Raw genomic sequence first — 14,569 nt, forward strand, 5'->3', positions numbered from 1 at the left:
CCCCAACTGCCAACTGAAAATTTTAAAACCTGTGACCAAATAAACTGTATGGGGTGGATTTAGGGTTGATTTGCTATAATTGGAGAGTGCAAAATCTGGTGCAGATGTGCATGGTAGCAAATCAGCTTCTAAGCTTCTGTTCAATTAAGCTTTAAAAAAACAAGCTGATTGGTTTCTTTGCAGAGCTGTATCAGATGTTGTGCTCTCCAGTTTTAGTACATCAACCCCTATATCTCCTATTTATAATAAAAACAATTAAAGGAAGTAGCAGCAAGCAATCAAGCAACCAACCATCCATATTCTTTTTATTTTTTTATTTAAGGAGCGGTCCACCCAAAATAAATAATTGTACTTCTTGGTCTCTACTTCTGCTGTGGCCACTTTTAAGGACCCAGACTCCCTGCTGGAATTTTAATCTATTGTGTATTATTTAATATGGAACTATTAATGGGAAATCACTAAGGCCGCATACACACGATCGGTTAAACCGATGAGAATGGTCTGATGGACCATTTTCATCAGTTCCAATCGATCGTGTGTGGGCGCCATCGGTTATTTAACCATCAGTTAAAAAAAAAACTTGTTTTAAATTTGACGCATAAATCAATGCATGCTCAGAATCAAGTCGACGCATGCTTGGAAGCATTGAACTTCGTTTTTTTCAGCACGTCGTTGTGTTTTAAGTCACCACGTTCTGACACGATCGTTTTTTTAACCGATGGTGTGTAGGCATGACGGACCATCAGTCAGCTTCATCGGTTAATCGATGAAAATGGTCCATTGGTCCGTTCTCATCGGATGGACCGATCGTCTGTACAGGGCATGAGAGATATAAGGATCCAGAAACCCACCAGGTTCAACACATAACTAAAATATCATTTTTTGGTTGACTAAGGCTGGCCAAATACGGCTTGAACCATTAATGAGCAGGTTGAATGTACCAAGTTAATCAATCAATCAACTTGGGTACAACCAGCCTTCCGGATTCTCCTGCAATTATCACGAGTGGCTGCTATAGCCATTAGTAATAATCACTGCCTTCTCTTGGGGGGGATGGATTCTCCCCCACCCGCCTCTCAACCAGGAGAAGACAATGGCCTGGGAGGAGGGATTGCCGCATCAACAATGTCTGTGTTGATGGGGGATCAAGCAAATGTATTTCCTGCATCCCACGGTTGAAGGAAAGAAATTTGCTCCATGTGTGGACAGCCTAACTCTTTTATTGATTTGATTACAATATAATTATATCTGATTACCTGTCATGGGCTACTGCACTTCATATATTATATTGTTGCTACCTGAATGAACTGAATAGGTAGGATGACTTGCTTGTCAAGACTGGATGTCCTATTGAAGCTTTATATTTTCACGGGGAAATATTAGTCAAATCTTTCTGTTTGTCAAAGTAATAGATTTTTTAAGTGTTGTTTTAAATTTCTAATTTTAACACTACCTCTTTATTTCCAAACAAGCTGATGAAGAAATACCTGCCAAAAAGACAAAGACAATTGTATCGACTGCTCAGATTTCCCAAACAAGACAAGCACGTTTCGAAAAGGTACACTAGTTAAAGTTACATCTTGAAATCTGTTGTCTTGAAATATCCCAAAAATTCTTCCCCTTCTGCTTGTTCTTTATCTGTTACTTTTCAATTTTGTTTTATAGTACTTAACTATGAATTGTACTTGCTATACTAGTGCACATATATGTTTATAATATAAATTATTGTAACATGCCTGTGAACATCATTTGCTGAATATTTAACCCTTACAGAGAGTAGAGGCTCATTTTGATGCAAGATCCAGTACCACAGTTGAGATGACTATTGAAGGGCAACTGCCCCATAAAACTCCTCCCAGAATTCCTCCAAAGCCTTCATCAAAATCACCGACTCCGCCAGTGATTCCTACTAAGGTCCAGATGGTGAGGCAGCAGTCACCATCACCTATACGTCAATCTCCTTCTCCTGTCAGACATGTGAAAGCCCCAATTCCTTCACCTGTCAGGTACAGTCAGTTTGGCTTTTGTACTTTATCAAGTGTTAAAATATCTAAATGTTATATTTTACTTTCTGAAAAATACTGATGGGTCATCACACCAGCACTAGCCTTGCGACTTGACATATAAATATCTACAGTGGCCATTACCATTTATTTTACATTGTGAAGAATACAGAAGGATTAAGAATCTCTAACTGCAGCAAGAAATGTTAGGCCTTGTACACACGACCGAGGAACTCGTCGGAAAAGACACATCGTTTTCCTCGACGAGTTCCTTGTTAGGCTTGTCGAGGACCTTGACAAGCTTGCTTTGCGTACACGCGGTCAAGACAAAATCTCCTTGTTCTCAAACGCGGTGACGTACAACACATACAATGGCAGGGGAAGTTCGATTTCACTGGCACAACCCTTGCTAATCTCATGTTACTGCGTGTTAAGTAAAAGTTTGGTAAGAGACGATTTGCTCTTTTTAGTCTGTTACAGCGTGAAAAATGTGTTATCTCCATTACAAATGCTACTTTTACTCCCGTCTCATACTTTATTCTGAGCATGAGCGGGTTTCTTAGCATACACACGTTCGAGTTTCTCGTCGAAAACCAGCCCGATGAGGAACACGTCGAGGAAATTGAGACTCCTGTCGAGGAAAAAGAGAACTAGTTCTCTTTTTTCCTCGTCGAGTTCCTCGACAGTTTCCTCGATGAAAAAAGTACACACGACTGTTTTCCTCTGCAAAAAAGCTCTGTGTGTACGAGGCCTAAGACGCACACGTACACAATGCTTACCATCATCCACCCATTTATTGAAATAATGAAGGGAAATACCCTTTTAATATATAGTCTGCGCAAGCAAAGATACTTTTTTCAGACATTGCCGTTTTTTGATTTCCCACTGTAAATTTTGGCACAAAGTTGTTTACAAGTACAAAATATCCTTTTGAATTCAGCTATGTTGACTAATAGTATTTTGATCAAAATCCAACATATGTAGAATTTGATGTAAAATGTGGTGAACATGGTAATGCTCTCTGCTTGAATTATAACAGGCTTGAGATAATAATAGTCATATGTTGTAACAAAAACAATTGGGTACTGTCTGTGATTTTTTATTTTTATTTTCACTAACATTCAAACTTTCAGGTAAAGCTTTTAGGGTGTACCTACTTTTTTTAAGGTCCAAGTGAGTACTGCTTGGACCTTAGAAGAAGGGGGTAACCCCAGAAAGCTTGGCCTGAAAATTTGAAAGTTAGTACAAATAACAAAAAGTATCACGGCACAAAATGTTTTTTTTGCATTTAGAGCAGAGTATGTCTGGTTTCCTATACCAACGTTTTGTCATGTAGTTTTCAGACAGTGCAATAGTGCCATCATGCGGCTAGTATACAGAATGCAGCAGGGTCAAAAATGGTAATACTTTCCTATAAAAAAAAAACATTTAAAACAAATACATTTTTAAGGGTTCACTTAATGTAAACTTAGGTCAGTGAGTTCCTTCTTCGAAATAATTATTTGTAAAAATGTTATGTATTCACATGTGAGTGATGTAATTAAAATGTTGTCTTCCTTCAGGGCTGTCTCTCCGGCTGGAAGAGGACTGTCCAGTTCTCCAATTAGATCTGTGAAATCTCCATCTCCTTCAAGGAGTTCAATTACATCGGCTGGTGTTGAGGTTCCACCTCCATGGAAGCATGAAGTATTTGTGTCCTCCTCAACCTCCTCAACCTCACAGATAAAGACTGAGCAGAAGTGGGAATCAAGGGAGCAGGTGACTGTCACTGGATTAGAGCAGAGAGAGGTAAAAATATACATTTTTAAATACTGTAATTGTGTAGATATTGGTTCTTAAATGTAAGGGGTTTGCTGTTGTAATCTTAAAGTAGATGTCAGTTTATGACCTCCTAGTGTAGTAGTACATTATTCCCCCGTAGGTCATTCTTTGTGCAACTCCCCAAATAGTAAGAATAAAAACAATATCTAAACTATATCTATAACTATACTTTTAAGTACACAATGGGGTTTATTTACTAAAGCTGGAAAGTGCTAAGTTAGGCTCACTTCTGCATAGAAACCAATGAGCTTCCTGGTTTTATTACTAAAGCTTAAATGAAAAAGCTTTGGTAAGAAGCTCATTAGTTTCTATACAGAAGTGAGCCTGATTTTGCACTTTCCAGCTTTAGTAAATAAACCCCATTGCGTACTTAAAAGTGGGGTATGCCTGCAATGTTCCTGTGTAATGAGGAACATTATATTTGCATGTAAAAGCCATATCACCTATTTCTCTTACGTATGACATGGGCTGTAACGACTGCACAGAAGGTGAGAACCATTCCCTCTTGTATCAAGAAGCATTAGTGGAGAAGGAATCACTATTATATTACAACTTTAAACTATGCTTATTTGAAACAAAACTGATGGTAAACAATATCACAAGCAAATATTCATTTAAATTGATAACACTGTATGACTAAAGATTCTTTTTTTAAGTTTTTACCTTTGAAACATGTATTTTGATGTGACTGATATAGGTCTACGGAGCAGGGAAAACAGCAGCTGTTGCTACAGTAGTTGCTGCTGTTGACCTGGCCAGAGTGAGAGAGCCTGCTCCAAGTGCCATTGAAGTGACTGCTAAAAGGACAGCAATGTCTGCCGTGCACATTCAGCCTGTCCATGAACAGGTAGAAAACCATGCCAAGCTGTAGTGGCAAATAGAGAACAAATGCATCTAAACCAGGGGCAAGCTGGACATATTTGAGAAGAGAGTAAATTATCAACTATTTTAATTATATCGAATTTAGTTTAGATATACAACAGAACTTCCTGGGTGTCATGATGCAGTAGAATGCATCATGTCAATTGCTGCAGTTCATTTTGAGACTATCTATGACATTTCTTTAGACTACATTTTTAAAAATCAGTCCACTGATAACTGATATCTAAGTCTGCACAGCTGTGTGTGCTATGTCACTTATGAGAGAGATTCACTTTTTCTGTTAGGATTGTAAACAAATATTGCAGAGAGTACAGCAGGAGGGGTGAGATCTAGCCACTAAAGCCTTCAAGTCCTACACAAACCTAATAGGTAACAGTGCACCAGATTCAACCTGTAGCCAAAATTTCACTTTCTGTGGACTGACCTTTTAAGTTTAAATACTGGCTGATATGTCAAGCCAAACATTCAACTAGAGCTGTTGCCCTTACATTCATTTAGTACCACCCAGTCCAGCTTGTCCCTGATTCAACAGCATACATATAATAAGAGCTTGCTATATGCTTTATTGACTCTCATGTTTGTGCTATCATCTTCATCAAATAAACCTACCATCACCATGCTTTCAGCTTACCCACTTCATTCATTCTTTTTGTTTTTGCGCATTATCATTCATACATATTTTTATTGTAAGCAAACATTTCTTTTATAAACACCAGGTTAAAAAAGAAGCTGAAAAAAGTGTAAGCACTGTAGTTGTGTCCACTGACAAAAGCAAACAAGAAACTGTTACAAGAACTGTACAAGGAGTTGCAGCCAAGCGTGAACAAATGCACGCAGTACAAGAACAGGTGAATTTATGCGATCTGCAGGTCATAATCATAAACCGGTACTTTTATGGTCTAAACCAGTAATGCTGAAACATTGGACTTTAGGAGATTGTATGCCTTTGCAACGGGAAGCCAAAAGTTTGTGAATGTCATAGAAAAGAAAAGGTTTCCAGTAAAATATCAGATATATATATATCGACCTATGAGGGAACCCCAAACCCCCAAAATAGTTTCTCCAAATCATGTGGGGTCCCAAATTGCAGATGATGCACCTCTGGTTTACACCATAAATGCTAACACCTAACTTATTTTTGTTTTTCTACTTATTTTAAGAATGTTTACTAATTAAAGTCTTGTGACCAGTACCACTGGCTTTACGAAAAATCGTCATGAAATCAGTATATTATCTTAAAAAGAACACCAACAAATATTGAAGTAAAAAGCCATGGCATTGGTCACACATGCAAGTTAAATTTTTTACTATAACGTTTTGAGAGCATTTGTGTGAATTTTTAGTCAAGCAAACCTTCTGGTGTTAAAATGGTGTGTTATCCTGTACATTTAATGGCCAAACAGATGAATTACAATTCTGAGATAGAAATGGCAGTGGCTACTGTTCTGGCCGCTGTGGAGCAATCAAGAACCCGGACTCTTAAAGGCCCCGATTTGCCAGCTATAACTCAGATGCCTGTCAAGAAAGAGGAGGTACAAGCCATGTGATCAAATCCTCAGCATGGAATCCTTCCTCACTGGGCACATCTTTAGTCACTGAGCACTTCTTTCTTTTACCACCGCATCTATTCTCTACTTATCACCTCTTTGTTTGGTCACTTTAAATTTGGCACATACCAACTGCATGCATGTTAAAGTTGTAGGGCCATATAAAAACAGAGAGGTATTGAAATCTCCTGGTTTATATGAGCCGTCTTTGCTTGTCATCGATATGTTTGAGCCTCTGTGTCTTATATATGTATACATGTTATCATTTTGGTGAGTTCAAGTATAAGCTAAGACTTATAGGCCATGTGTATTAATGCATAAAAGTAAACATTTAGAATATGTAGCAATAGCACAATAAACCATTCAAATGCAAAACATATGTATCACACAAGCTTTACCAAGGAATTTGATCAACCTGCTATTAATTGTGGACATTTTCTACATATTATATAGAACTGGGGTCTCCAAACTTTTCAGTACAAGGGCCACATTGTATGTTTTACAAATATTTGTGGGCCTGAAATTAGTTTTATAAATAAATGAATACAATTTATATTAATCAACATGCTCCAAGAAGCCCCTTATCACATCAGAAGTTCCCCATCACATGAGATCACCCCTTACACATCAGAATCCCCCTTGGCATCATCCTCTTTTTGAATGCCCAGCCTTCATATTAGAACCCCCTTTTCACATTAAAGCTCCCCCTTCACATTAGAAACATTCTTGCACATCAGAGTAAACCTGTCAAATCAAAGCCCCCCTCGCAACAAAGCCCCCTTTATGCTTGAGTCCCCAATTCACATCAGTGCCTCTCTTTGCACATCAGAGTTCCCTTCACCTCAGAGCTCTCTTTTTACTTCAGATTCCTCTCTTCACATCAGAGCCCTCTGTCCTCCCCAATATCTTACAATCTTCACCACAGCAGTGGCATGCCATGAGATGGGAGGCAAAGTAGTTCTTGATGGACAGCAGGAGGCAGAGCAAGTCCTCTTCTGAATACATTGGATGCTTCCACTCTAAATCAGCATCATTCGGTTTTATGGTATGGCTTGGCGAGTCACCAGTACCATAACACGAATGATGCTGCATGCCATAGCCACTCAGTGCCATTGGTTGCAATAGTGCTCTATGGAAATGAATCACACGAATACGGAACACGTTGCAAATACAGGGCAGGTAAAACGAATTACACAAATACGGAACACGTTGCTGCTAATACAGGGCAGGTAAAATCTTGTAGTGGGCCAGGTGTGAATATTGTTTGGAGACCCCTGATATAGAAGATATCATAATTAAAAGCATTATGATGAAGGAAACATAGGTCATTGTAACCTTGGTGACTTAGGATTTAGCTGTTGTTTGTATACAACAGTGACCATTTTGTATATGTAACACATAAAGATGGCCATGTTTTATACCAATTCACAAGGGATCAGGGCATCACAAAGAAAGTCACGCTTCATAAATATCTATAACAAAGTCTTATAAGATTTCTTGTTCCTAGGATGGCCAACTCAATCTAACCTTAGTCTAGCTAATTTTAATCTCTCTCAGACAGCTTTCATTCAGCCCACAACGTGGCAGCCTTGTATTGGCTGCTATATATTTATTATTGAATGACCTATTTAAGATGAAGGACACAGCAGAAGTGTATAATCAGTTTACTACTGTACGCAGCTGTAATAAGCAAAATGGCCACTAGCCATAGGCCAACAGAATTAATACTGTTGATTCTTACTATGTTTGTGGATTTTGTCTTTTTTTTTTTTTTTGCCCTTTCAATATGTAGGTATGTATAAATTTTGTTAATGTTATCCTTAGATTGGAACTGGCAAAAAAGCAGGAGCTGTGGCTACAGTTGTTGCTGCAGTTGACCAGGCTCGTGTCAGGCACCCTGGATACACAGAAGAAGGCTATGCTGAAGAAACAGCTCTGCAGTATGAGTACAAAGAGCATGTTTCTGCTAGGAAAACAGTTGAATTCTCACCTGAGCGTCAAGTTGTCACTAAACCCATAAAAGCTCCAGAAGTTCACGTCCCAACAGTACCAAAAGTTGTCCCTGTTGAACATGTTCCAACACCTGTACCACAGGTTAGGCTCTAAACATGTCCATTATGATTTGATTACTTTTCCATACTGTATATGATTTCAAAGTCAATAAAACTTTATATATTAACATAGATTAAAAGGATTCCTGCACCGCCAACAGTACCAGTTGTCCAAGTGGAACAAACTATATCACATACACCTATTCCTCATTTTTCCGTCACTAAAGTCACAGTCCCTAAAGCTGAGCAAACACATGAGGTAAGAGCTGAGTAGCCTGTATGTCAGGCAAGGCATTTATTATTACCACAACTGCCAATACTACATTGACTAAATTGGTGGTTTTGTGGCTTCACTAAACTCTTATCACCTAATTACAAATATCCATTTAATATATATGTAATGTTAAAAATCTGAGTCGAATGCAATATGTACTATATTCAATTTAAGAGTATCTACGCAGTAAATAGACCTAAGTGGGGTTAAAGGGGTATTCCCTTCTAGAGAAAGAGGAAAAAAAGTTTGACTGCTGATTTGTTTAGCAATTTTTCATACAGTAGGTCAGCTATTTTCCCAACGCAACTGAGCTATTCCAAGGCCATTATTGGTTATCAATGTTATTTTTAAGGCATTCCAGCTGGCCACTGGAACCCACCGGTTCATATATGCAGTCTGGCCTCGGAAACACATTAAAAAGCTTTTTAAGTCAGTCCAACGAAAGTCGACAGCTGTCAAATGAACTGGGCTGCTTGATACTGCTGGTAAAACCATCCAATTCTTCTATACAACATTGGCAGTTTATGAATGTGTTGTGGAAAAATCCTCTTCAGTGATTATCTGCTCTGGAATTTATTCTTACCATTTTCATGTTAACAAATGGATATTTGTAATATTTAGTCTGATATGCACCACAAAAATATAAAGTCATTAAAACATCCCTTTTTTAAAATATACTGTAATAATATATACATTTTTTTTTAACACTTGCAGTTGTTTTTTCTGCTTACTAAAAAAGTTATTCATTAACATAACTTTTATTTTAAATACTTTCACTGTGGTAGTTAATGCATAAACAGAAACTTTCAAACATTTTACCACATCTTCTGCAGATAACATCACTATGCTTTGTGTCTTTAGCTCATTTGTTTTCGGTGTCTGTGCCGTCCAGTCTTTTCTGTGTGCAGCAGGCAATCTTCAGCTTTTTTCCATCTTTGTTGGTTTTAAAGATGCTCCGTAGTTTCTTTTTTTTCTGGCAAACTGTAAAAGAACAGTTTGAAAATATTGATGCAGGGGATTTCAAAAGTCACAAGGCTTTCTTTTTAACGTTGATGGCCAGTTTTGCTATGCATAGATTATTTAATAATGCAGTGCAAATAAATCAAAAATAATAGTATTGCAATACTTTTCCTAAAATTACATTAAGAAACATACAGTAGAATTTTTGGGGTGCAGTGCCTTGACAGCCTTTGCATTTTGTGATGGAAATGCTTGCTAATATTGTTTATAGTGAGCCTTTGTGCTCGATAAACATGAATAGCATACATTGCTATCACAAAATGTCCAGGCTGGATGAGGTGCTGCACCCCCAGAGTTATGTTTGAAGTGTAATTGTTTCAAATTAAGGCCCCCTATAAAAGTGTATGTGCAGTCAAAACTTTTTTTGGGGGATTTCTCCTGGCTGGGTCCCCAATGGGTTTACTCACCTTCCCTTTTTTTGTTCTAATGACTATTGTCATAGGAAGAGAAAGTGATAAAAAATAAAAACATATTTTCCAGTGACAACTGTCTAAGAATGGGATTTCTCTCACTTTTCAGAAATTTTTCTCCCACTACCTGTTGCATCTTCAGGACAGAAAGTGATATGAAATCACTGATGGGACAGAAATAGCAAAACATAAACTGACAGAGGTTTAACGTTTCCGTACTCCATCAAAAATGTAAAAAAAAATTAAAGAAAGTTTTGACTATACATAGGCTTTAAGCCAATATTCAAGAATTGAAACCATTCATTGGATTCACTTTAAAGTCCCAAAAGTCTACCTAATAAAACCAAGCTAGAAAAATGTATTGCAGTACTAAATACATGTTTCAGACTTTTATAGGGCACCTATTTGTTGTTGTATAAAAAAAGACAGCCTTGGTGCTTGCGAGATATGCATAGCAAAGAGAAGCACATCTAACAATTCTTAAATGCAAAAGGGAACCTCTAAATCAAAGAAACATTGATTTCCTGGATAATGGCATTCCTCCAAAATGTAGGCGCAGCATGAAGAAAAAATATATAGTAAATATAGAGGGCATCTTTAAAATATGCAGCTTCGTGATCAAATGATGATAATACATTTCCTTCTGGCTGGGCTAGGTATCAATTGCAGGATATGCCGCTGCCACCCTGGAAAAAGAATTCACTTCAACAGCAGCTTCACAAAAGATTACCAAACATGTGGAGGCTCCACACTTAAAACCGGCTGAAGCACGAGCAACACCAGAAATTGTCTCTCAACCCTATCCTTTGGCAGAACCAGCTGATGCTTACAAAACCCAATTCGATGTTACACAGAAAAGAGATATAGGTTTGACCATTACAAGTGGTTATTCGCGTGACGAAAGATTTCAGTACCAGTATGAGGTTGGTTATCAAAAGACTCTTGTTCAATTCATCTTCTTTGATTCTTCTCATAACAACAAGCTATAACAAAGTAGGCATCTACTAGCTTCTCATCAACCCTCCCTTCCTTCCTACTTGCTGCTCTCTACATGTGGGTGTATTATTAGTGTTTTACTATGCTTCTAACATGACCATATGCAGGAGTAATACTATACACCCGTTCTCGCATGATGCTTATTTTTAGACACCTTGCCTATAGAAAAGCTCACACTCTTCCATATGTTTCAGGCTGAAGAAGCAGCCCATGTACCGGAGGCAGCTGAAGTCCCCGTTTCTCCACCAACAATAGTCTCTGTAAGTAATATAGTTAATGGATTAAAGGCTCAACATTTGGAAGTGAGCCCATGTTTATCTAGTTCTTAATCCAGAAATGTGTAAATATCTTTGCATTGAGGAAGTTTGTCTTAGTTATTTTTATAAATAAAAATAACAAATTACTTTTTTAGTTTTATATCAGTAGCTGAGAAAGCTAATAACTCTTTGTTTATATTTAATAATTATGTATTATGTGTGTGTATTCTGTATACACAAAGGGTTTGATTTACTAAAACTGGAGAGTGCAAGATCTGGTGCAGTTGTGCATGACAGCCAATCAGCTTCTAACTTCAACTTGCTCAATTAAGCTTTGACAAAAAAAAACCTGCAAGCTGATTGGTTTCTATGCACAGCTGCACCAAATTTTGCACTCTCCAGTTTTAGTAAATCAATCCCAAAGAGTCTATTTATTGTACACGTAAATAGTCAAAATATATTCACATACATATATATATATATATATATATATATATATATATATATATATATATATATATATATATATATATATATATATATATATATATAAAGTCTAAGGTGAGTGTGTATAAAAAAAATTAAAAAAAAAAAAAGACTCAGTATATGGCTGTGGTCATTAATATCTATCCTGCAAATTTGTATTTCATTTTGTATACATTACATGCCAATATTTTTTATCTCTCAAAACCGTCCTTTTGTAGCCTTAAAAGTGCATTAAACCTTGGTCTTTTTGAATAGCTGTAACTATTTAAAAAAAGCTCATATTGTTTAAATTGTGTGAGAATTTTTTTTTCCCAATAAGGAATTGTAGATGTTTAAAATCCTAATTTAAATATTGTGGGAACAGATTTAGAATAAATGTCTTTACACTTCTACATGTTGAGCTGGAAAGTAAATATATAAGCAATACTTTTAAAATGCTAACTTAATGTATTTTAGTGCAAGCATGCAATGGCCATCATCAAGACTGGTGTCATGTGTAGCCTGTCACATGTGCCATAAATTCAACGATACTAAGATGCTTGTTTTTTATTACTAGGGTCTAAAAAATGTAACAGTCCTTGAAGGCGAGTCAGTTACTTTGGAGTGTCACATTGCTGGTCACCCTTCTCCAACTGTGGTTTGGTATCGTGAAGATTACCGTATTGAAAATTCAATTGATTTCCAAATTACCTATGAACAAGAAATTGTAAGACTTGTAATTCGTGAAGCATTTGCTGAAGACAGCGGAAAATTTACTTGCACAGCTAACAGCGAGGCAGGCACAGTCAGCACTTCATGCTACCTCCTTGTTCAAGGTAAGCCAACACCACTTGTTTGCGTTATTTTGGTTAGTGATTGAAATAACGAAGCAGTTGAATATGAAGAACAGCTGCATTTTATGACTCCTCTCTAAATATGGCAGACAGATGGTCACTGTGCTAAATCATGCTGTGTGACTATTAATTTCTTCGTATGATTATCACATTTTTACGTTTTTTTAAGTTTATATCAGTGAGCCACAGAACATGTATATAAAAATGTGGTCAATAAACAAGTAAACAAGAAAGATGAATTGGATGTGGACCTATGATATATTTAATATCTTTATGAACATGTATGGAACTTTAAAATATCTTGTTGAAAATGTTCATAAATCATAAATCATCATAAATCAAAAAGAAACCAATATTAATAAGTTGCTAGAAGAGCTGTGTTTAAACCCTAGAAACATACATGTTATATAAGTATAAATATAAATATCCAAAAAAACTGTGATCCATATAGACCAATACAGGCATACCCCACTTTTAAGTACACAAATGGGGTTTATTTACTAAAGCTGGAAAGTGCCAAATCAGGCTCACTTCTGCATAGAAACCAATGAGCTTCTAACCCTAGCTGGTTCAATTAAGCTTTGGTAAGAAAACCTGGAAGCTCATTGGTTTCTATGAAAAGTGAGCCTGATTTTGCACTTTAGTAAATAAACCCCATTGTGTACTTAAAAGTGGGTAATGCCTGTAAACATATTTGTGCTAGAAAAGTAATAATAACGTTCTCAGAACACCATTGTGTATCATTAAGTCTAATAATACAATAAGCATTGAAAGTTCAAATATAAACAAGGATGTCTTCTTCTACCATACCAATAGTGCAGACTCCTTATGCCAATTAAGGTAGAACTCCTTATGCCAATTAAGGTAGAACTCTCACCAGACAATATTGCTTGTCATTTTTCAAACAAGCAATATTTTTCAGACAAGCATACAAGAAGTCTCCACACACCTCTTCTTAATGAACCTTGTGCTACCTTTATTCCACTCCACATCTGCAAAGCTGGTGTTATTTGCCAGGGATCACATGAAAAGAAAAAGCGCTCCACATAATGCAATAAAACTTAGGTAATATCTTTATTTGACTAGAGTAAATCTCACTAAAAACTTTCTTGTCACATACATATCTGTAAATTCCACATAACTAGACCTACAGTACACAAAATCAACTCTACGCACAAATAGATAACTTTTTATCAAGATAAAGTCGGACATGGAGAAACATATTGGGCTGTGACTCGTGTAATTAGTAAGAAAGCTTGGCAGTAGTGGTGGCCAAATACGGTGGTAAGAGCCCGTTATCTATTTATATGGAGCTTGTGTCCTGCAGATCAAGCGATGTGAAATTTACAGATGTGTCTGTGACAAGATTTTTTTGTGTGAAATATACTCTAGTCAAATTTAGATAATACCACTGACAGGCTGACCCCCCACTCCTTCAACCTCTGCAGCAATGCTGGCAGCACTCATACATCTATTTCCCAAAGACGAGGCCTCTTCTGAGTGGGACCTGTCCTGTTAAACTGCTGTATGGTCTTGGCCACTGTGCTGCAGCTCAGTTTCAGGGTCTTGGCAATCTTCTTAAAGCCGATGCCATCTTTATGTAGAGCAACAATTCTTTTTTAGATCATCAAAGAGTTATTTGCCATGAGGTGCCATGTTGAACTTCCAGTGACCAGTAAGAGAGATCGAGAGTGATAACACCAAATTTAACCACTTCAGCCCCGGAAGATATTACCAAGCTTTCCTACCAGAGCACTTTTTGCGATTCAGCACTGCGTCGCTTTAGCTGACAAATACGCTGTTGTGCGATGTGGCTCCCAAACAAAATTGACATCCTTTTTTCCCCACAAATAGAGCTTTCTTTTGGTGTATTTGATCACCTCTGCGGTTTTTATTTGTTGCGCTATAAACAAAAATACAGTGACAATTTAAAAAAAAAAATGCAATATTTTTTTACTTTTTGCTACAATAAACATTCCCCCAAAAATC

At 37.0% G+C, this 14,569-nt stretch overlaps 1 protein-coding gene across 1 annotated transcript in view; it reads left to right on the forward strand.

Annotated features, from left to right (window-relative positions):
• The window catches only part of TTN (titin), a 326,833-nt gene that overhangs the window by 26,298 nt on the left and 285,966 nt on the right, over positions 1 to 14,569 (forward strand). The window contains 10 exon segments of the mRNA XM_040358499.1: positions 1,473 to 1,558; positions 1,774 to 2,006; positions 3,566 to 3,791; positions 4,522 to 4,671; positions 5,423 to 5,554; positions 8,078 to 8,347; positions 8,438 to 8,563; positions 10,665 to 10,931; positions 11,199 to 11,264; positions 12,304 to 12,562. Coding sequence (XP_040214433.1) covers positions 1,473 to 1,558; positions 1,774 to 2,006; positions 3,566 to 3,791; positions 4,522 to 4,671; positions 5,423 to 5,554; positions 8,078 to 8,347; positions 8,438 to 8,563; positions 10,665 to 10,931; positions 11,199 to 11,264; positions 12,304 to 12,562 — 1,815 coding nt within the window.

The sequence above is a fragment of the Rana temporaria genome, chromosome 6 (genome assembly GCF_905171775.1).
Source record: "Rana temporaria chromosome 6, aRanTem1.1, whole genome shotgun sequence".
Lineage (NCBI taxonomy): Eukaryota > Metazoa > Chordata > Amphibia > Anura > Ranidae > Rana > Rana temporaria.